Source organism: Corapipo altera, unplaced genomic scaffold (assembly GCF_003945725.1).
Source record: "Corapipo altera isolate COAL_440 unplaced genomic scaffold, ASM394572v1 50, whole genome shotgun sequence".
Classification (NCBI taxonomy): Eukaryota; Metazoa; Chordata; class Aves; order Passeriformes; family Pipridae; genus Corapipo; species Corapipo altera.
Window position 1 is genome coordinate 11,899,599 of NW_020884889.1, and position 24,677 is coordinate 11,924,275.

Sequence of the window (24,677 nt, forward strand, 5' to 3'; positions counted from 1 at the left end):
TGTTCCTTCATTTTAGTTGTGAAATCTGCATGGTTTTTTTCCCAGCTTTCCACTCTTTTGTTCTCCTTTGAGTGTATTGCAAATGTGTTGCATTTATAAACAGGATAACCCTCACTGTTGTGCTTATCATAATTGCCAACACAGGGGTCTGCTGCTGTCAAACATGATATCTCATATTTGCCTCTTAATTATCACCTACACTGCATTCACTATAGGACTTAAAGGACAACAGTATTTGGGAAGCAATACCTTATCTTCCCATGGGTTCTTCCAGTGTATTTCACTAAATGCTGAATGCTACCAAAATGTATCCCAAAGGAATAGTTACTCTAGCTTTGGCCTGGAGCTGACCCTGCTAAACATTTTCATATGTCTTATATGTTTGATGCAGTTAAATTCTGACCCAAGCTTACTAAAAGCAACCAAGTAACTGTACTTTTTTTGGTCTCTATTAAAGGCTCGGTTAGTAAGTGGAAGTTCCTTGGATGCTTCCAAGCTTTATGCAGTCCAGGCATTTACTGGGTGAGTACCAATATGACTTTGAATGTTGTTGTTTATATCTGCAAAGTAGTCTCATAACATGGTAGTACTTTTTCTAAGTTATCTTAATTTAAAAAATTGCACTATTTTAAAGGGAAGATACACAACAAAACTGACCGTGTCTTCTCCTTTTCATTTTTTTAATTACTTTTTTTTTTGTGAAATCAATACAACAATTCAAGTGCCAAGGGGACTGGATGACAGATCTTTTTACCTTTTTTTGCATATAAAATAGATGCCCTTTGAAATTGTAACACAATTTTGTCTTCATTCTAGTAAATGTAATATAATGCTAGTAATATAATGTCAGTCTAGTACTTAAAAACTAAAAGGTCAAAGGAAAAGGATCTTCCAGTGGCTCAGTGTGAATGTGGCAGAAACCAGAATATTTTGCTTTGTTGTCTCCAGATGAAGTTATCTTGCATCTAGTTATAGGGATTCCTTCCTTTGAGGAAAATCTCTCCTTCCTATTTTGAATTCTCCAGAAAAGAAAATAAGTAAAAGTCATTGGTAAATTTGTCAGTTACATTAGTACCCAATTAAAAGGGATATTACTATTTTGCTGGCGCACTATGAAGGCACTTTTTGCTGTAGATATGCTTTGTTACAAAGACAAGGTGATGACATCAAATCAATCATTCCTCATCTTGTTTTTATATCTGAAAGGCTGTACAACAGATACTAGATACTATGAAGTTTTCCTGGTTAGATTCCTAACCAGGTGGTTAGGTGGGGTGGGGGTTACCCTAAAAGGTAATTATGGCATTTATTTGCTTAATATAATTCACATGCTTCTGTGGAAGGTATAGTTAAGGTAACATTTGTACTTATTGTTAGACCTCTAACAAAATTAAGAGCATTCTGCAGCTTTTCAGTGGCTTAGGGAGTTTCCAAATAGTTTCTCATACCTCGAAGTCTTATGTTTCTGCCTTTCCCAATGCACAAAACCTTCAGAATTGCTGTAAAGGTGTGAGGCCACATGTGACATCAGGCAGGATTAGTTGCTCAACATAAACCAGAAAAGAAGCAGTTTGATATCTAGTTATTGTGGAATTTAGGAGAGCATTTTGTAAGCAGATTCCAAGAGTGTAGGTACTGACACTCAGGTATTGATATCTATGCCTACAGGAAGCTGTATGTGACCATACTGTTTTGCCATATGTACTACTTTCCATAACCAGTTACTGAAATACCATTTCCTAATAGATGTAGGCCTTTAAAAATAATGTATGAGATTGTATAGAATTCTAATTTTTTGTGGGTTGCACACTAAACAGTCTCATAGGTGTTAGGAGAACTTTTGCTACTGACAATGACTGTACAGACTGAAGGTGCTCTTTTTATGCCCTCTCTTCCAGTCACAGGTGAATAAATTCAAGTATTGAATCCTCTGAGAATAACCTGTGTCAATCCCTTGTTAGGACATCCTGTAACCACTGAATGGGACGACTTCAAATGACTGACAATAGCTCAATACTAGCTCATGTTTTTAGATTAAACATTACTTCTACTGCTTACAAAGTGTAGACTGGGCCTCTCCCCTTTACTCTCTGCAATATCCTTTTTAAACCTCTGTTTCACTGGGCCTCCCTGAAAACAGTTACGCAATTTTCATTTAACTTCTCATTCAGCAAAATAATTCTGTCATTTCAAAGACTTCCGTGGCTCTGTTTTAATCACACTTCCCAGTCTACTCCTGCATACAAAAACTAATCCTAAATTCTAGGATCCCTCAGCCTATTCACTGACTGCAGTTTTAGCTACGATTCTTTTTTACTCTTACGATCTCCAAAACATGTTACTATCTGAAGTGAGAGCAGATTCTTTCCTTCCCAACCATTGATACTGTGCTCTATCTATACAGAAATATCTCAGTTGCCTCTTTTCTGCCTTGCTCTTCCCTCACTGTCCTAGCACAAAACTATGAACCCCACCTCACATGCACATCTCACCAGCACATCCCTCATCCGTGGCAGGGACTGCAACACTTCATTCTCTGCAATGATCTCCACTTGGCTGCATGAAATGAGAGAAAAACCAGGACAAAAAAAGCAAAGGCAAAGACCAAAGACAGCTTTCCTGGGGTTTCTCATCCAACCTCTCTGTTAAATGGCAAAAAGCACCACCTTTCCTGGGTCTTCCATACCAGTATCCCATAATAGCTTCTTCATTTTAACTTTCTTCTTCATTTTCTTGAAAATGAGACACTTTAGAGTTCATTATTCACATATTTTTAAAAAGTAAAAGGAGGTCAGCTGGGTTTTTTGTCATGAATCTTGAGTAGTACTGGTTTACTTTTTCCAGAGACTTGGTCTGTACTAATTTACTGTTTGTCTGATGGCGAGTCAGAGACTGATAATTTTACACAGGGCCTAATCCATTCTGAAATTTGTTCATGATACACAGATTGTGCTCCATGCAGATGACTACCTCTTTCCTTCAGTGGCATGCTCTCAATGGTAAAACAAATTTATTTTTCTTGGACTCCAATGAATTCAAATACATTATTGTTGTGCAGAATGTCTTCAGAAGCACATAAAAGATAGTATTGCAGATTTTTTTCATGGCTTGAATAATAACTTTGATTAAACTTCATCATCTTCTGTGTCAAGTTACTGTTGGCTTATAATTGGGCATAGGGAGGGGACTAGAGAATTTAATTTATAACCTATATTAACATGAATGGTTTTTCTATGACTAGTCTTTAATGTTCCAAAGATTATACACAAAGACTAATATTTCATTGTCAATACAGCATTGCCCAGTTTGTTAGCTCTGATGAAGTAGCTATTCTGTTTTTCAATAAAATTTGATGTCACAATCCAGATCAGTATATTAATCTTCTAGTGATAGCCAACAATCTTTGCATATTTACAGTCCTCTTACATGCTGTTAGAAGGATTGATTTGTCCTTATGCAGAGAATTTGTGCATTGGAGGATTTCTAGTTTACATCCCCAAAATCGGGGCTGTTTCAGTAAAGATGCAAGAAAAAATCCTACGTAAGCAGTTCTCCAAAAATAAGATTGATTTCAGCCAAGAGGCAGGAGATGTTATTGTCTTCTAGGAGTTCATCTGGTCATTGATTCATTGCACAAGAGAAAGGAGACAGTTTCCCTTCACAAGCTGCAGTTTCAGATTGCAGTTCTTCCCTCAAATGTGCTTAGCTTCTTCATCTCTTAAAGGTATTCAGGTGAATAAGTGTGTATGTGTAAGAATTTCCTGACATTGCCAGATTTCAAAAATTAATTGCAGAGAAGTTGCAGAACCTTCTGATGGAATACATCAACTTCTTGGTAACAGCTACGGTACCGCCCTGGTGTTGTCAGAAAAGATGGTGAAGTGCATTTAAAACCAAAATATTTAATGTCATTGATATTTCACTTTGATATTTCACTGGAGTGAGTTTTAGTGTAATACTTTATCAAAATAACAAAATGGGTACCTCTTCACCATATATAACTTATAAGTAGATATTTTTTATATTGTAGAGATGCATGGAGGAAAAAGCAGATCAAGATGTTTCTACCAAGTTGAAGTTGAGTTGAAAACCACAATGAAAAGATTGTGGGGTGAAGTACAGATTGAGTAGAATATTAAGCTATTTAAAGAGACAGAGGTGTGAGTTGTGACAAATTACTGACTGAGCATAAATTACACCACTAATGTCATAATAAAATATCTTTGCATTATGTATTCATCTGCCTTTATTCTGTCATTCTTGCTGTTCCCTCAGAAGCCAACCTTTTCTTTTTTTGGTAACATCATCAACATTCTTAACTCAGACATAACTTTTTTTCCCCATAAAAAGACTATTAGTCGTTCTTGAATTTGGATTTTTTTTCCTTGCTTTGTGCTACTCCTTAATGATCAGTAAAAGGAGTTCAGTAAGAACCTCCGTTTCAGTCATATTTTATATTAGAGAGCAAAATAATAGATGGAAGTGATTTTGCAGATATTGTCTGTCAGAAGTAGCTCTTTGTGGCATAAGAATTCCTTATACACAGGGTGAGTTTTATTTGCTGCTGATGGAACTGCTCCTGAGTACCAAAAAGCCCTGAGTTTATCTCTTAGCCTCCATACATTTACTTTTCACAACCTCAGAAATGTTATTTTATTTCTATTACACTTTTGATGGGTTTGTAGGTCTGGAAGTTGCAATTTGGGTCTACTTTGATCTTTATGTTCTCGAAAAAAAATTTTAGTATCACAACCCTTCACAAAGACTGTTCATATCAAAATATAAAGGAATTGCATAAACAGCTTATGAATTCTTTCCCTTTTTTAGATGATGATGCAGGGGCATCAGAAGGGGGTATGAAAGAAACAGATTATCCCCTGAATTTATAGGGTAAGAGTTAAGATGGTGCTTGGAAAGTGGTAATGCTCATAAGTGTTAAAATAAACTCTCCTATGCTCCAAGTGCTTTACTCACTCAACTAAGATAGGAAAGGCATGACCGTTTTTTCTCTTGTAACTAGAAGGAACTCTGCAAAGAAAAACAGAATGATGCCTTGATTTTAATATAGGCAACTTGGGAATTTTCTGTGCAAAAAACTGTCAATACGGACTTGATGCATTAGAAGAATTAAATTGTAACATCTACATCCAACAGGAATCCTCAGCCAGAGTCACCTTAGATATAGAATTTGTCAACTTTTTTGTCAAAGTTTGTCAGGTGGTGCAGGTGGGGTGTGGGGGTTGTAATCCTCAAGTCACCAAAGGACTATCTGGGACTGAGTGCTGACCCTTCAAAAGGAAGAGAAAATTCTGTCACTGATTTCAGTTCTCTCTCTTTTCACCCCAAAATTGTTTTGTGTACGAATAAAATGAGGATTTTCAGATGATAAACTGTGTTATACACCACCTTTCTGAGAATATATCTCTGAATTAGATCTGGCAAGGAATGTAAGAATCTTCCAATATCCAATGCAGAAAAAGTTCAGGAGGATAATACCTGTGTTAACTGTTCTGAAGAGTCAGGAAGAATGGGGCACATTGTTATCTCTATCACTATGTATTCTTTCAAATTCTATTGTGTCAGCCTTTTATTCTCTGAAGTGATTATGAGTTGCTCTTTACTGCTGTTTCCAAGTTATATGTGAGATCTAATTGGAGTTTAATCGTGTGCTTAATGAAAAAGCTTAAACCGGGAAAGAGAAAATAATGATGGTCACCATGGAGGTATCTTAAAATGGGACAAGCTCTGTTTTCCACATTCACATGGAGATGTGAATCTGTGACTTTGCTAGATATTGTAGTCTTTATCAAATTTATTACAACAATGATATTCTCTGCAATGTTGGGCTGCATCTCAACTACCAGATATACAAGACCTTCTGATGGAAAGCGACTGTTCTAAATCAATGGTAAAAAGTTTTAGGAGGTATTAAACAGCCTTTCAACTACTCTGTTTTGGGTTAATGCCAGAAGTAAAAGACAGCAGCACTGAGAACACTTTCACCAGCTTTTTGTAAGAAATAGAACATTTGCCTTCTTTAGCTACTAACTGCTAATTTTGATTTTATCTGTAAATATAGATAATATAAGCAGTTCTTAAGGATGCAGACTTGTAAGCCCCGTGTTTATATTTTCTTCTTTGCCTTTGTATCTCCTGCAGTGGACTGTATGGCATTGACAGCATGCCAGACCTGCGCAGGAAGAAATCTTTTCCCATTGTTCGAGATGTGGTGAGTAACTCCTGAAACTGTTCATTTGTTTGTCAGTTGTCTACATCTTTCTGGTAATTACTACTGTGCATGTGAATGACAGTTTGTCAACAACTGTGTTAGGGAAAATAGGTATCTTGAGAGAATGGATTGAGGCCAGTAAAAGTCAATGAGGCAGTGTTATAATGGACTAGATAAGTCTGAATATCTCAGTGAATATTTAGATATTGCTTGTGTAATCAAGTAGTGTGCATTTCGTGCAATAATAAACTGCCCATTCTCATTTTAAGTTAGCTTATGAAGACAGGTGCTATTAAGGGTTTGGGATAGTGATTGACTTGATTTGTTTTGAAACTGAAAGAGGAAGAAAGTTCCTTTTAAAAAGCAACCCTTTTTCACTAGGAATATTGTAAAGATTTGTGCGTACTTTTGGTACAAGATGAGGCATGGGGTTTTTAACAGTCATCGTGGGCAATAATAGTCTAGAAAAATAAATTTCAGAAAGGTGAAAAGAATGGCAGTTCCTTTGAGATTTATTCTGGCTTCTAGTCTAAACAAGATTAAGTAGAATCTCTCTGCTCTGAAGAATTTTGAGTGCTATTCACATTTCTCTTTTTCTTTTCCTGAAGTACAGAATTCATAATTCAAAAAAATCTAGACTTAGTCTCTGGTGGTGAGCCCCCAAACCAATTTTTCATTGTAAAGAAATGATGGAGAGTTAGACTAAGTAAATGTTACTGGAGCTCTCATTAAAAGATCAGCCTTTGCTAAATTATTGCTGTGTTTTCTCAGCTACACTGTTCGGTGATACACTGTGCTATCTGAACAGTCAGAAAGAGAAAGTACAGCAACCCTTTTAGGGTAGAATTCCTTCTGAAATCAATGAAATATTACAGTGTGTGACATAGTATTACACAAGTATAATCTACTGCCCCGTTATGACACATTTATGCATATTAAATGACACTCTGTTGTAATTGTAAGAACTGTTTGCAGAAAAGTATAGCTCAGAATTCATTAAGACATCAGAATGTTAATTATTCACTTTGAAAGGAGTAACACTTTCATTTTATTATTCTAGTATGTGAGGGATTGTTGCTTTACTGTCCAGTCCCTGGAGGATAACTCCTCTTGAAGGAATTCTATCTTTAATAAGTATAAATTACAGAGTTTTAAAACTGAAATTCATTCTGAAATTGAATCATTATTGACTTACAGTATTGTTCTTAGCTATGTGTTCTTTAACTGTATACATCTTTAAAAGAGTAAATTGTATTACAATTCAGTTCTATATCTGTAAGCCTAAAAAACTTCTACCAGCATTAAAACAACTTATTTCAGACTTAGCGTAGGTCTTCATCTTTGAAAGATTATTTGTATTTAAAGGTATGTGTTTCAAGCAACCTCCTGCAAGCTCTGAGCTTTCAATATGTTCCAACACACCTCATTTAAATCAATGACTTAATGATCAGGTCCTTGTAAGATGTGATACACTGTAAATGATCCCTGTTTTATGCTTACTTCTGACTGTTTCACAAAAATAGAGATAATATTGCTAGAAATGAGTGATATACTCTTTTGATACTGACTGAAATAGATATAATTACATATATATTTCTGTTGCAATAAATCTGGCAAATTATTAATATTCTTTAAAATTTCTTTCCTGTCTTGGCTGGATTTTCAGGCTATGGTAAGTACTTTTATACTGATAAATGTTCTAAAATTATAGTAAAAACTTTTATGAATTTTGTTAATGTCATATTTTATTATGAACTTGTATTGGAAAGTAGGAAAAATATTTTATGACCAAGAATTTAATCATAAGAGAATGTCTTGTCCTCTGCATCATATATACCAATATTGTTAGAAAGGTGTTAAAAAGGCATTGATGTATTCCAAATATCCTTTCTAATGATACAAGCAGAACATTCAGCACCCAAGCATAATGCTGTTGAATTATCACCAACTTCAGTATTTCAGAACAGCAGCATTTTACTTATGGACTTTTTCTTGCAGATGCAGTTTATTCTGACAGTGATACCTAAATGGAAATAACCCTTGTGATTTTAATTTTTTTTCACTAAAATCCCTGTAAATTTAATCCATATGACTGTTAAATATGCTGGTTTATCACAAATCCCTCTGGGCATCACTGTCTTCCAACATGACAAACACTTGATTAAGAACAACCTAATTACCTGTTTTCTATTGGGTTTTGTTATTTTATATAGGGCACTGTACTGTAATTTTAGACACATTTCTGATTAAGGAGCAAAATGGTAAAGTTCCATGATTCCGTGAGCACCCATTGGGAGAACTGAGCTTCAAGGACACAGGACAGGGCCAAAATTACCTTCCTTTTTTCCTTTTTTCTCATGGGAAATAATATCTGTTTATTGACTTCTGCTGATATCATGAAACTGCAATTCTGCTGGCTCATGTACTTTGATGAATTACTGGAGGGCAGAACACAGTAGCAGTCACTGCCCCATAATCCAGGTTAATGTTATTATACCCTTTTTACTCCTGCCCTGACAAGTCATCCACGTTGTTCTCTCACTTGGAATGACTGGGATTGTGCAATTGAGACCTGAAAGGATCAAATCCCTTTTTAAGTATAAGGGACATGAAGTCTACAGTTCCAAACTATAAACTAGCACACTGTGGGCAAGTAAATGTAAATGAGTACTTTGCAAGACTTTGAGAAGAAACCCATGCTTTAAGAAGGATCAAATGTTGGGTGCTTTTAAAGTAATTTTATTTTAACCTGAAACTCTACTGATTATGAAAATTGTTTCTTTTCTTCTTAATGATCCCATTGCATTTTTACTTACCATTTTTTACTTTGATGCATGGGTCCTGTAGCATTAGATTTTGTCACAAAAAGTTTGAAACAGCAAAGCCTCTGGACTCTGTTTAATCTTTCCTGTGACTTTGTCAATCTCATTGGCACACACTGATGGAATTTCCCATATTCACAGAAGTAGAATGAAAAGATAGTCACAGAGAAGTAAACAGAATTATTTACTTAATAATAATGGTATGGGAAAACTGATAGCAAATTAATGGCATAGAGAGGGTAAACTGCTGAGTTTAAAAGAAAAAGAAAAGGAAAGTTCTTTGCATCCCATCTTAACTGTACTAGGACAGTGATAAATCAAATCAAATATTACTAAACCAAGGGTGACTTCTTACCCTATAATTGGTTTCACAAGATTAATAATTTTGTGTCAATCTGCAAGTTTAATTATTATCAAGAGAAACTTATTGAAAATTGAATCAGAGGAAGTGAACATTTAAAATTAAAATTGAACAGTCTTAATATATCTAAATAAATAAATAAAAATCCATTTTAAATGTCAGCGTTTAAAATGATAAAATGGGAAGAAATTAGAATTGTCTCTTCATCCAAAGATTAATGATGCAATTCCTCTGTTGATGTGAGCCTGAATTGCTTCTGACCCAATACGTATTTCACAAAAAAATGTCATATGCAAAATATCACGGAAACTTTTGCTGTAATAGCTCTGTAATGGTGAACTACAGAGACACACTGCCCAGTTAGGTGAAAATTTGTATCCCCACAACAAAAACAACAACAGATTTATGGTTAGTGGGTGGTGTCATTGATCTGCACAGTGCTGGGCTATGAGGGCAGCAGTGCATGACAAAGCAGATACTGGGTGACAGAAGAACAGAGATATAAAGCACAAGTATAGAGACACACATGGGGTGATTTAGAATGGGGGAAGGAAGAATGAGAACAACATTGCAGGTGAAGTGCAGTAACAGAACAGTGTTATGGTTGATATTTCACACAGTGAAATAAATGTTACCTGTTTCTGTCAGGCCAAAAGGAGTACTGATAGCAGAAGTGATATTCAGATTTGAAATATTATTTGGAAAACACACAGAACTCATTTCACCAGGGTCTTTTTCCTTCTGATCATTATACTTGCTAATTAATTCTCAAGGAACTGTTTAAATTTCAGGGATATTGCAATAAGGAATAGAAAATTTCATTGTTTATTGTATATTAAAAATATTTTGAGTCACTTCGTATGTACTGTACTAGAGCAAATGAGATTGTCTCTACAACCCAGTGTGTAGTATTTGGAACCAGGAAGTGTTCATAAACCAATAACCTCATGTGGCCAAACGAGGACAGATTGCAACAGAGTTCCAGCCTTTTTTCTTGCCTCCAGGAACCAGAGTATTTCTCCATGTATCCATATAGAGAAATATGGATACTATGATCCATAGTATCAAATTAGTATTCTCTTTAAGGAAAATAAGAATTTAAGGTTTTTCAAGGTCTTTTTATTTAAAACAAGTAACACTTTTATACATATGCACAGTTTAAAAATGCTCAGTGAGTTACAAAAATTATCCACACTGACAACTTGAACCGTAAGACTACTGCAAAATGATCTCCCGTGTTGCTGCAGGCACAGTCAGCTTCCAAATTAGGGCAGGATGCCTATCCTTGTACCACATTAATTTGGTTGGCAAAGCGGAAAAACAGTGACAGCCTGTGGTTTAGAAAAAACTAAGTCACAAACCTCTGAATAACAGGTTTTCTATTAGAAATGGCAGTTCAGCTGGGCACTGCTGAAAGAAACAGTAATGATGATGGAAGGTGTACTTCCATTATGTACTGAAACCTTCAAAGTTGTGGGCTGCAAACATTAACTAAAAGTTTTTGGAACTTCTGCAGTTTTTTTATATCCAATAGCATAATCAAGTGCTAATTGCCTTCCATTAAATTTGACAGCTGGTGTTACAAGTATAATTTTAACCATTTTGCATTTGCCTCAAACAGACACTTGCAGCTCGAAAGTCTGGTATTTCCATGGCCATGCTCACCCGGACCTCCATAAACACTGAGGAAATGGTAAGTGTGTTCAATGGCACATTTAAATAACTTAAATAATGGAGACATTTTTGTTAAAAGATCTTTAAAATTTATTTCAGCCTTAGACACTCCAAACTGGATGAAATTGAGTGTGTAAATATTCCATTTATTGAGTAGGAACTTTCAGGGATCCTGAGCAGAATTTGCTGCCTGACCCACGGTTACAAGGCCAGGTTTGCTTCTGCTGACTCACACCCATGACAGTCAAAAGAGACTGAGCAAGAAACTTTTGTTTTACCAAGCAGTTATTTGGGGGAAGCATTTTATACCATGCTTTACCTGCAGTCTTTCAGCATCTTTGTCTTCATCACATCATGGGTGCAATCAGAATAACAGGACTCTGCAAGAAGGTTTCTGTGTGATCATTTTTTCCCAGTCCTTATGGGTGGCTGGGACACTATTTGACTTTTTTTAATGTAACTTTTTTAATGTAACTTTTTTAATGTAACATTTCTTGAAGAAATGTTTAATTCATACAAGAAGTGATCACCAACATATTCTGAAAAATCATATTCTCATAGCTAGTAAAACCTGTGTATTGTGCTTTCCCATTATTGGCTTCACTTAGATTTTGAAAAATAAATTTATTCAAAACAAAACCACAAAAGGTGTCATTTTCCTCAGGAATACTTAAAGTGTGATGCAAGAAGATTTACATGACTAAACTAAGCAAAAGGACTAATCTGAAGGATTATAGGCCCATTTCTTGTTCCTTAACTTGCTAGTGCATACATCACCTTCTAAAATATATCCTACATTGAAGAAAAATTAAGTGTTGAATTTTTCTTACACAGTTGTTAAGCTCCAAAGTAGAATGGAAGAACAGAATATGCTGACAGGTGTTCTGGGAACTGTAACCCACAGCACAAATACACACATGTCCATCTCACCTGATTTATTGTGAAATTTCTGTGCTTATATGGTAATCATAAAGTAACAATTTGATAGTGCTCAGGGATGGATTGCTGAGGTAGAAAACAGCTGGTGTTTGAAATGTTCTTTCAGTAGAAGGAGGAGTTATTTTATTCTACTATCTCAAAATAGTAACAAAGGTTGACAGAATGAAAGAGAACTATTGAATCTTAAGAAGAAGTTCAAGGCTGAGAGAAAATTATACAGAAAAACTTACACCATGCAAGTCGTACAAAAGACTTTTTTCATTTATGTTATAGTTTCTACAAAAATACCTAAGTTCAGTAAAAGAAACTAAGATACTCCATATGCTTTACTAAAAGATGTTTACTGAAAAAAACCCTATGTATGTATTTATTACCTTTTATGATGATTAATATAGATGTAGCTATTCATTTACCTGCCTCCCTTCCTGTAAAAACTATCAGACTCTGACTTTAGTTGCAAGTTTCAGAGATAATATTAATTGCCAACAAATGCAGGACAATAAATAATAATGGGGACTGCACTTACAGATTCTTATTGAGGGGTACTCTTCAGGAGGAAAAAAGAAGGCAGCAAATCCCAGTAGACAGCTCAGTGTAAGCATTTCTCCAATGCTTGCTGTCAACCAGGAGAAACGACTGAACTATGATTCAGGAGATATGGAAAAATAATTTCAATGTGGTTTTATGCCTTTATACTCTCTGGCCTCCCTTTGAACGATGCCATATGAAAAACTCTGCATCAGAAATAGATATTTCCTAAGAAATCTTTAAATAAGAATGTAATTCCAAAGGTAGACAGCAAATACAATTTAGATATATCAAAGTTCATTTGATGAGAAAATGTAAAAGCTAATTTAGAGAAGAGGTGAATAGGAGAAGCCTGTCTTATTCTTTAGTGAGCCAGCCCTCACTAAGCATATAAAGGGAAGTGAGTAATCTTTCACAGATAAATGTAATGCTACAGCCAGGAAAGCCACTGGCTAGATATCTAAAACATGGAAAAGATAATGCTTTTGTACTTGGTCTCTAAGTAGCCAGCTGAACTTAATAACCTAGGGCATCATTCAACAGGGTAGAGCAAGATTTGAAAACAAAAAGGACAGACATTTTCAGGCATAAAAGAACTCTCCAGATACTCTCCACAAAATGAAGATGTGAAATGCAGATGAAGAAATGCAGTCACCAATGAGAGTTAAAGAAAAAAATCCCTTTGGGCAAGTTATTCCTCTGATTAAGGTTTTCTGGCTTTTACCCTCCCTCAACTTTTTCTAGAGGGAATATTAGTGACTCTGGTGGGAGCAGGTTATTTGGCTGACTAGATTCAGTATGGAAATTCTTTGAACTAAAGCCTTTTATTAAAAAAATCAAATGCCACTTGCACAAAAAATTAAAACCTGAGGTGAAGGCTGCGAGCTTTGCCACCTGACAGTGCTGTCCTTCTGGTAGAGCACACACATGACACAGTGGGTTTGTGTGTTTTCAGACACAGGTCCAAAGACATTTTAAACAATGTCATACTTAAACATACGTTTTCAGTTGAGCGTTCATTTAATTGCTTTGCTGAACAAAGAGACAGGGTTGCAAGTCTGTAAAAATAATATATTGATTACATTTAAAAGTATTTCAAGTAGTATATGACAGAAATAAACTTCAATTCAGAGGATAAGCAGGTAATTAGATAATTCTCCTATATATTGAGTGCTAAAGGTTGCCATGCCCAGAGCTCAGTGAATTCATATAACAGAAACATTTAAACAGAGAAAAGTAATAGGAATGAAAGCCTCTAGACAGAAAGATAAATAAAATTCTCCTTTGCAATTTGCTTTATTAACAACAGGGGAAGGAACATGTTCAGCAGCAAAACTAATCTACAAATTGTGCCTTTCAGCTGAAAATTTCATTTATCCTCAAATGTTTACTTCGAGGCCTGTTGAGCTGTGCCATTTCATTACTTACTGACATTTTAGAAAAAGATAAAAGTTACTGACAAAATAATTTATAATGTGAAAAACCAGTGAAGCTGAACAGGGTGAAAGGGCAGGATTTGTACTGAGGCTACTAGAGTTCAGGAGTGGGACAGTGTAACCTGCAAAGGAATCTTCAAATATCTGGTGGTTTCTGAGAAGCATTATTTCACAGCAGGCTGCATAAATTCATCTTGGGTTTCTTTCTGATCCCTGTGACTGGCAAGTTGTGACATGGCAGGCAGAAGGTGGAGACACATGCAAAGAGGAATTCTCCAGAGTTAGGTGACTATGACTGCCCCAGTCCTCCTTAGGGTCTGCAAATCAAACCAGTGCAGACCTTTCCTTGCTTTCAGGGAAGTTATTAGGACAGGCTAAGAAGCACCCCAGAGAGCAATTCAGAGAGTCTTTCCTGCTGTATCAGGTTTTTTTCTTAGTTCAGTTCTGCAGGGTTCTCAGAAGTGCTAGGATCAAATACCCATGAAATGTCTGACCATGTATATTTGGTTTGGCTTCACAGGATGGATGTTGTTTTCAGTGTGTAACTCTTAACTTCAAGAAGAGTTGTTGCAGCCTAAGCTACTTAACATTTGGTTCTGCTATTTTTAGTGCTTGAACCTGTGGATCAGTAGATTTATTGCTACATGCTAATGGTTTTCCCATGGTAGCAAAAGTCTAATTGATGACTCTGATTGTGCAACATTATGCAGATGTGTGCACAGAAAATATTTTATCAGGCAATTTATCATTAGCAGAATATCTCACATGTTTTGAACAGAGAAAACCAAGAACATGTCAGCATATTGGTAGACAGCCTAATATCTTGCATTTGGTATAAACTTACCACAACTGAATATTAAATAAGGGAGTGCTAACTAATGCTCAACTGAGTAAGTTTGCTTTGCTTCCTATCCTGTCAGAACTGTGGCAGAGATGTTGAAGCACAAGTGGACAAGTCACACACATTCCCAGATGTTGTTCCCCATTTTCTACAGTATTAGAGCTACCTCATATTATATCCACACACCAAACGAAGACATGGATGGACAGACAGATTTTCAGAAATATCCCTCTGTGCCACCCCTTTTAATATGGTTTCTTCTTTTTAAAAGAAATAATCATTCATTATAAGGGAACAGGTCTAGAACTTCTAATACATTCATGGCAGCGATGCATGAGTTTCGTGAACACACAACCCCAAAAAAACCCACAAATGTTGTAAGATCATATTTTTGTGTGGTGCCAAGTATAGCCTACAGACTGCTGAGCTTTTTTCCTTCCCAGTAAATCACCTGGACTTAGAAGATCTGGGTGCCTGAAAACAAAGCTCAGATAAACAAACTGGACTATTGTGGCCGTATAAGCCCATGTTTTACATACAAAACTTCAGAAATGGCTTTGTTTTTACCTTATTAGGCACTGAGGAGCTGAGATTGAGGTTGTTTCTGTGCTAGTCAGCCAATAACTGTTCTTGTAGTAGAACTGGTCGTGAGTCTTAAGCCAAAACAGTCAAAGAAATGGATGTGGATTTTTGAGAGCATGGATCATTCTTGTTTACAGGTAAAAAGCAACTTCATGCTTAAACAGGAAGTAGTGAGTATGCTATTGCAGACAATAGCACAGGAAGACATAAAATGGGATCCTAAAACTGGCCAGCTTTTATTTGATGAGATTATATAGACACTACATATTAAATGATAGCATTGTATATAATCAAAGTACATTTTGTACAGTGTGTCTAAGTTCCTGTAGAAAGTATTTAAATATTCACAAGTAATGTTAGGTACCTCATTAAAATGCACCAATGAATTGCTGATGAATTTTTTAATTTCTGCCTAAAAATATGCATAAGTCTTCATGTTAATTGACTAACTTGATTCCAGCTTAACTCTGCTGTTTCTGAGTTCAAACAAAACAGTCATCCAGGGTTCTTTTGTCTTCAAAGTGTAAGGCAAAATGAGTAAATCAGTATTTTGCAAATTCATACTTATATATATATTCTGATATTTTCTAGCATGGTAAGTGTAAATGACATATAATTTAGCTACAGTTCACTTGTATTAAACAGTAGTTCAGCCAAAGTCTTGATTTTTTTTTTTTTCTTACCCAACAGAAAATACATGTCTTCAAGAAGACATTACAGGCTTTGATCTATCCTATATCATCAACCACACCTCATAACTTTGAAATTTGGACAGCTACAACTCCCACATACTGTTATGAATGTGAAGGTCTGCTTTGGGGCATTGCCAGACAAGGCATGAGGTGCACTGAATGTGGTGTCAAATGCCATGAGAAGTGCCAAGACCTCCTGAATGCTGACTGTTTGCAGAGTGAGTATTTCTTGATGACTAAAACATTGCAATACTTCACATCTTTTGATTTTGTGTGTACCATCAGATATATCCTGAAACAAAGGACCAGATCATCCAAAATCAGTGAGGGCATGTTTAACAGTTGAGAAGCTAACCAGAAACTTTAGGAAACAACTACTGTTAATTTTACTTTTGTCCTTAAAATGTGCCAGATGTTGCGGGTCAGTTACAAAGTAATGCTTGGTAACATCAGAGAATCGTTTACTTTCTACTGCCTAAGCCTAAAAAATGGCAAAGATTTAGTCAGGAAGTCATTTGGGACCTTTTTCTTTGCTTTTTCTTTGCACAGATTGATTCCAACCACCATGCATTCTCCTTCAAAAATATACCAGGTACATTGAAACCATACTTAAATTACAACACAATTTTTACACAAAGTTCTAAACAATAGAAAAACAAGACCTGCAAATTGTCTTATATTCTTACTTTGGGATGAAAGACGCTTGTATAACTCTGGAGTTATTCCCCATTGTTCGCTGTTGATATGTTCCTGCTCTTCTACGTGTAGGAAAAGTATATAGATATTTCAATCAGGTCTTCCTTCTTCCCACTATGTTTTCTGTGTGAAGAGCTGTCACAAGGGATGGATTCTCAAGGTTCATACTGTTCAGGAACTAATCAAAATTTCCCAGAGCAACTGACCCCATGGAGCACAAACCAATGATGAATTTCTAAATCAAGCTGCTTAACTGTGCTTAATTGTGATTCTGCACTATGGCTGAAACTGGGCTATGTTTGACAAGTAAGCTTTTGACATAGTTTCACAAGTGAGAAAGGAATGTTTGCTTTGAAAATCAACTACTACAGAAGTAGCTTGTACAGCATTAATGTGATTGTTTGTGGTGAATAGTCAAAGGTGTATAAAGATGATACTTTTGAGCAACTTCTTCAATAAGTGCAAATAATTCTGTTACTGGGACAGCAACAAAAGCAGGTATGTTTTCAGAATGTCAGTTCCTGTTCACTCTTATTGACTAATTGTCTCGTTTTCATTCTGGGTGTGTTTTAAGACTGGCTAAAGATAATAATGAATTGCACATCAACCCATTGATCTCTGTGTTTTGAGTAGTCATTTGACACCCTGTTTCTGCTGGGAATCACTTGGTTTATACTGCCTGGATTTATAAGCATGGAAATGAGTTAAGTTTGTACTTCTGCTGGCAACGGGATATGTGCAAGTCACTTGCCAACCTGACGGAGGAAGCAGAAAATAGGAATAGCTTTCCTAAATTTAATGTCTCCCCTTATGCATCTTATCTTGTTTAGTGCTATTTACGTGCAGGGGTAAAAAAACATGGGCACTGAATTGATACTGATATTCTCAAAATGTAATGTGGGATTAATCTTGTAGGGGGACCATAAACCAAATCTTTATGGACCGCATTGGATCTAATTGAAGGTTACTTTCTACATATCCTTCAGGAACTGGGCTACTGCTGGGATTAGGAGCTACTCTGCTATGACTCACTTTGCTGCTCCCTGAAAAGGCTGATTGTATTCTGTGACAAAGAGATAACTCTCAAGTCTTCTGTAGAGTGTTGTGGGAATTCCCGTATCATAATTACATACAATAATGGTCTAGAAATAAAGCATAGCTGAAACTTACTCCACCAGAAGGGGACATTTTATTTTGGAGGATTGAACAGAATAACATATCATGTTATAACGCTTTGTTTCAGAAATATTTTTAATTTAAGAAAATCAATATTAATTTGCTCCATGAAACATATGCAACAAATCTTGTTTCAACAGTAGTGTTATGAAGTATTGCAAAGATCAGATGGTTATGAGCATGGTAATCATGTCTTTGTGCTGGGAGGAACCTTTCTGTTACTGTTATTTTGGTGGTTCTCGTCTCACCAAACATGTGAAAACCCTCCTCTACTCCACCAGGATTTCCAACCTGGTTACTACATTGCATTCAGTCCCCTTTTGAATTACATTGGAGGGACTTGGGAGGTTTTTTTATTGGAAGTTTCATATGGCAAGAACATTTATTTCTGTCTCATGGATCCTCTGTCCTGTAGTGCATTCTTCTACAAGTACAGCACAATACAGATCAGTGGTGTATTCTTAAGAGATACCTTACATACAGTCACCCCTGCTTGAAAGACTATTTAGATCTGACCTCTAGGATTTTGGTTCATTTTTATCAAAGAAAAAAGTGATTAAGTCTGTGTCTTTTTATTCCTGTGGAAGATTGAAGAGTGGAAAATGAAAGCTTCCTGAGGTGTCTGTAGGAGCTAGCACATGTAAAGTATAGCATTTTAATCTCTTTTTGCTGTTTGAGAGAGTCACAGTTCAAACTGGAATTGTTACTACAGCTATTTCTGCACAGTAATAAAAGCAAAGTGAAAAAAGCAAGATCCAAGATCATGTCCCTGACAATTTCAGGGTTACAAGTTACTCACAGGCTGCATGTAATATTATGATTTCTCATAACAGAGAATGGTTAGAGAGGTTGTTCTTTGTGAGGCTTCTTAAAAGTGATGAAATCTCTTATCACTGCACACACTGAAAAACAACATTTAAGCCAGCTAGGCCTGAGTATAACACCAGTAAGGAGCTGAGCTGTTATTACTCCTCAGAATAAGTAATTCTTTCCCTATGGGGTGATATACCTTCACATATTTGCATGCTGATCATGCATCTTCCTGTTTCACTTTTCCAACTGTCAGGGCAATAATCCTCTGCTAACTTTCTAAGTGCTGAGCTGGTTTTCAGGGTGCCACAATCATGCAGGTGGCATGAGAGATGTATCCATCCCTGAAATAATTTTATCTGGCTAAAATTGAAAAGCTACAAAAGGCATACAGTGTAAAAGTCCCTTTTTATCTTCCTTTTCACTTAGCTGAAGAAAAATTCATCCCAGAGGTTCCCTGGCCCACATCACTAACCCAGAAAACCATAAAAAGTATTTCAGAGCACCATGCTGTCTTTGAAGAGTTTTTACAGATGTATAAATGAAAAGTCTTAGAGAGGAACTGCAAAAAAAGAAATAGGATTGGAAGTCATATGTGGTGTGGACAGTTCGAAAACACTGAACTGCAAAGTCTTGAAAGGACAAACCTCTAGAAGGCAAATTGCAGATAAAATATTTAACACACCTAAGGGATCCCACTCTTCTCATTAGCATGCAAATGTTTTTGAGCATCCTGTCATATTTTTTTGCAACAGATTAATTGTTCAGTGGGTTGGAATATTATACTGCTTTGAAAATTAGATTCATGCACTTTGTTTTACATTGGAAAAATGAATTGACCAATTGGTTAAATCTCTGTTGCTGCGAAAGCTAATGCTAACAGTATCATAAAGTGCTATCTAGTTATTTTTATCACAGTCATTCTTTGGGCCATCTCATAATCATGAGGGCGTATTGGCCTCCAAACCTCTGTAATCTTTTTAAATGCAATGATTGGTAATGTAGACTGTAGAAGTGAAGTCACATCTCAAACTCTTTAAGGTCAATATCTAACCTTGTTCTAAATTAGGTTTGAAAAAAAATCAGTAGTACTTTCATTAGACCACTCATCTTCAACAAGATATCCCTTTCTAGTACTAGGTGCAGTATTAAGTTAGAATTGATTTCAATCATGTTGAGTTTGTATCAGTCCCTAGGGTAAAAGGGGCTTGTTAACTTTGTGTGCAATGTAAGTTAACCATATTGTCTCAATTAATTTGATCAATACTGCATGAAAAAAGTTGTTGATAGACTGTCAGCAATTGAGGATGTAAAAATAGTTGCAATAAATAATTTCATATAAATAGAAGGCTATTTAGTTAAAGGAAGTTGCATTTTAACACATATTTCAATTTTATCTGTACAATTTTATCAGCAAGGTTTTTAACAGGAATATATTATTGCCATTCATATTGTGTCCATGGTTTATCATTCAGTTATGATGTTGCATTTGTACTTTTTAAGGAAGGGTAGAAAATAAGAGAAAATGAAAAATATTCCTTCCTGCATCTTCCAAGAATGACGTGTCACACTTCCAAGCAGATCAACCATCATCCCTTTTGTAATAAAATCACTAGAGAATTCCTTATCTGGTATTTAATTTCATGGTAGCATTTAATTCTATTTCTACTTATTCCTAATTTTTCAGTCTGGAATATCTTTAATCACTAGAACTGTGGTCTTCTGCATTCAAAAAAATTAGGTATTCTGACCTGGAGATTTTCAAGATTTTTCAAGATTTAGTGCCATGGAAAACACCTGGAAGAAGGCATATAATTCAGCCCTCTGACAATCTGGGATCACTGGTGTCTGTTATCTCATCCCACACTTTTCCAGTCTTATGACATTATGCCTTCCCACTTTGCTATCTCTCTATATATAGATATCTCTTTGCCTGCAATGTGCTAAGATACCTTCAGGCACATTGAAAAATGAGGAAAACAAAAACGTGAAATATTTGTTTAGTAAGACTCCACTGAAAGATGACCCTTTCTAGTTCTGTGGATGTGTTGATAAATTTTTTCTTTAGCCATTGCAAGCTGAGAGTGACTCAACAAAAAACTCCTTCCAAAGAATGTACTGGTGTTTGATGGTATTGTAAAGACAGAACTCTGTTCTTCTTCAGTATTAAAATATCTGTATTCTAATTTCATAGCAAATTATTCAGCATAATTTTGTCTTAATTTTACTGTCCTTTTAAAGGGAACAATAATACTTTGATCCTCCCAGGAGCTGAGGATGGCTAGTTGGATGATGTTTCCAGAAGCTTTTGGAAAAGTACTTAGTGCTGCTAATGATAATGATGATGATGATTGTGACACTCAGTGCCTCAAGCCTTTGAGCAGTGTTTAACAACATGAGCCAGAATTCAGCAATGCCTGTAGCAAGTGGCAATGTGTCATTGATTGTAAAATCTCTAGTATTCATCTTGTTTTATATGTTAGTCTCATCAAGAGGTGGAATAGCCCATTAAGCGCTGCAGGAATTTAAATTTTTCCTTGCTACATTTGTAATACTCTCCTGATCATAGAGGTCTGATGTTTCCTTCCTCACACCCAACTGCAAGATCAATATTTGGGTTTTTTTCAGTGTACATTTAGGTATTGTAGAGACATTGATCAGGAACTCTTTCCTCTGGCACACAAAAGACATTTTATAAGGTGAACTTCACTTTTTTTTTTTTTAAAGGACCTCTGAGATCATTTACAATTGTTCGAGAGAGAAATCTCTGCAGAGCACTTCTGAAAAGAACTGTGAATAAAATCTGCAACAACTTGGTATCCTTATTTTTTTTTTAATTAAACCAATAAAATTTGTAGTGGTTTTCATGTTCCAGAAAAATTACCTGAGTATTTTCTTTGTTTTCCGGACATGTTTTATAGGACAGACCTGACATATTGCCACAGGGTAATATAGTCTAGAAGTATTCTCACATAGATAATATCCTCTGATCTCTTCTACCATCCTCATATTCTTTCTGAAATTATCAGTAATGACCATTTTACTGAAGAGAAGAACCTCTCTGTTCTGTATCTGTGATATGTTATTTTCATGAGTGATCCCTCAAGAAGAGTTTTAAGAAAAGCATTAAAGTTTAATACCCCACGAGCACAGTAGTGGTGTTTAATGATGGAGTTTTGAGACCACAATTTAGTGCCTACTGTTCAGTTCACGTGTTCAGATGTTTTCACAGTACTGAGCAGTACTGATTCAATAAATATTTCTAGGTATAACACACCTGATGGAAGTTGAATATTAACCCATCGTGTTTAACTAAATCAGTTGATAATTTTAGGTATCACAAAGAATAAATTCTAGAGTCTTGGTATTATTCAGATTAAACAAAGGTCTCATTTGAGTACTGCAGTACCAAGAGTTGACTGGAGACTCTAGAGGCAATAAAGAACTAAATTAACTTTTTAATAACAATAGTGACCTTTTCTCTCATTTCAGGAGCAGCTGAAAAAAGTTCCAAACATGGTGCAGAAGACAAAACACAGAATATTATTAGTGCTATGAAGGAAAGAATGAAGATTAGAGAGAAAAATAGACCAGAGGTTTTTGAAGTGATCCAGGAAATGTTTAATATTTCCAAAGAAGATTTTGTACAATATACAAAAGCAGCAAAACAAAGTGTTTTGGATGGAACATCCAAATGGTCAGCAAAAATAACCATCACAGGTAAATTTCTTTCTTTCTTTCGTAGTCATCTCCTGGTTCAGGAACAAGATTTATTGTAAGCAGAGCTGGAACCGTGTGTTCAATTGCACACTTGGTGCATCAGCAAACAGTTGAATTTATAGCATGCTAACTGCAAGAGCTTTAAGTTACAGCTGCTGGCAAAACTACTTTATATTCTTCTGCTCTAGGAAGGAAGATGAGTAAATGGCCTTGTTGCATCTCCTCTACCTCCTGCCAGTATCTCCTGTGCTAATGATGAGCTTTTTGCCAGCAACTGCAAGAGTCAAAGGTCACACAAAAAGGTTTTGGGTGACTAAAAACGCTTGAGCTTGCAGTCCCAGACCCCATTGGTTTGAAACTCATCATTCGTTCATGTTATTTAACTAAGGGTGTGTTCCAGTTCAGTGCTGCTGATGCTGCACACCCAGAACATGCTCCAGATGGCTTCCAATCACGTTAGCCTGGTTGCTCATGATGATTTCCAGGTCTTCTGGCTCTGACATTCAAGTTTTTGAATTAAAACCTCACCAACAGGGGAGTGTTTTTTATTACTGAAGGTTGAGGGATGGTGCACGAAACTCAAAAGAATAATTGTTGAATTTTGGGACTGTCACCAAGCACTAGGGACAGAGTTAATTCATATGTTTGCTTTTAGTTGTACCTCTAAAAGATATTGAAGGCTGTCTTGTGTTCAGGCCAGTATAATACATACAATTTAACAACCCTGGAAGACGTTTTCTAGGCTGTCACTTAATTCTCCTGCATAAATCACAAAAGGTTACTTCCTTGCTATCTAAAAATTTCGCTATGGATTTAGAGTGAATGGGGAAGACAAAATATACTAGTTTGTTCCTAAGCGCTAGTCTTTTCAGAAATTGGATGCATAAAAGAGTAACAGAATCTCACTTTTTTCACTGAAGTCAGCACATGTGACTGAACCCACACAGGAGCTGATCTGCTGAGCAAGAAGGTGTCGTTTTTATGTAATCATTTTTCTGAGCACACCAAGGGAGCTTCATTATCCAAAATGAATGACATTAGAGAATGTTAACTAAATGTTACCACTGAGATGCTTTAAATAATATGTGCAGAATAACAAAACCAAGCTCAGCTGATGGTAGGAGACAGAGTAAGTGTTTTAACTGCAGTTCTCTGGGTTTGGCAGGTTGCTCTTTGACAATTCCACTTTCTCCTGAGGTTTCCAGTTTTATGAATTACAGTCAAATTGTGTAGATTTATATTTGGCACTAAATTCATAACCATTAACTATACACCCACAATAACTGTCAGAAAAGCTAGCAAATACATAAACAGTTAATGATAATTGATCTGAACTGTCACCCTCTCTGTAATAGCATAGAAAATATTCCGAAAACCATCAGGGTTCATCTCTCACATGAGGAGAACAAATGACAAATCATACCCATGCCCCTCATGTTTTGTTTCATAATCCACAGACAGATTTTTTTATATTGCAAGTTTTACTTTGGAAATGCTAGTTTGGAACTTTGGAGAAATTTTGGAAATTGTTGTTTATTTTTTGGGATTGGGGATGGGGGGGGGAATTTTAGGGAATTATTGAGCTCAAGCCAAGTTATACAGCAATATTCTATTATTTGCCATGCTGATTAAGCCCCAGGTTGAGAAGAGTATTTGAATTATGCATCAAAAGTATTTGGTTTGTGCTTGGTAATGAATCTTTGCATTTATTACTCTATTAAACTGTATTTTAAAATTGTATACAGTCCAAAAGGGTAGTTAGACAAGCCTTGTCAGGCTCCAGACTTATAGACACTGGGACAATAATCCAGAAATCTTTGTTTCAGGAGCCCTCACTGTGATGATTTTCTTTCCTGTTGCTGTTGTCACTGTCATTTACCTTTTGATAATGAAGGTCATGAGGGCTAAAGCACGTTTCCCTCCTTTTGTTGCAGTTCTTTGTGCTCAGGGCTTGCAGGCTAAGGACAAAACTGGCTCAAGTGACCCATATGTTACTGTGCAAGTTGGCAAAAACAAACGGAGAACAAAAACAATTTTTGGAAACTTGAATCCCGTATGGGATGAAAAATTCTATTTGTAAGTATAGAAGATACTATTATTTCTTCCTTTTTTAATTTACTTGTAGGTAATATAATGCTACAAAGTGAAATAATCACAATATTTTTTGTCTG

The 24,677-nt window shown here is 35.9% G+C and overlaps 1 protein-coding gene across 4 annotated transcripts in view; it reads left to right on the forward strand.

Moving 5' to 3' along the window:
- The window catches only part of UNC13C (unc-13 homolog C), a 143,499-nt gene that overhangs the window by 28,697 nt on the left and 90,125 nt on the right, over window positions 1-24,677 (forward strand). For all 4 annotated transcript variants that reach the window (XM_027644325.1, XM_027644328.1, XM_027644329.1 and 1 more), the window contains 7 exons: window positions 458-522; window positions 6,160-6,229; window positions 7,896-7,901; window positions 11,034-11,105; window positions 16,103-16,322; window positions 22,279-22,506; window positions 24,441-24,582. In XM_027644325.1, the coding sequence (XP_027500126.1) occupies window positions 458-522; window positions 6,160-6,229; window positions 7,896-7,901; window positions 11,034-11,105; window positions 16,103-16,322; window positions 22,279-22,506; window positions 24,441-24,582 (803 nt within the window). The remainder of the gene's footprint in view (window positions 1-457; window positions 523-6,159; window positions 6,230-7,895; window positions 7,902-11,033; window positions 11,106-16,102; window positions 16,323-22,278; window positions 22,507-24,440; window positions 24,583-24,677) is intronic.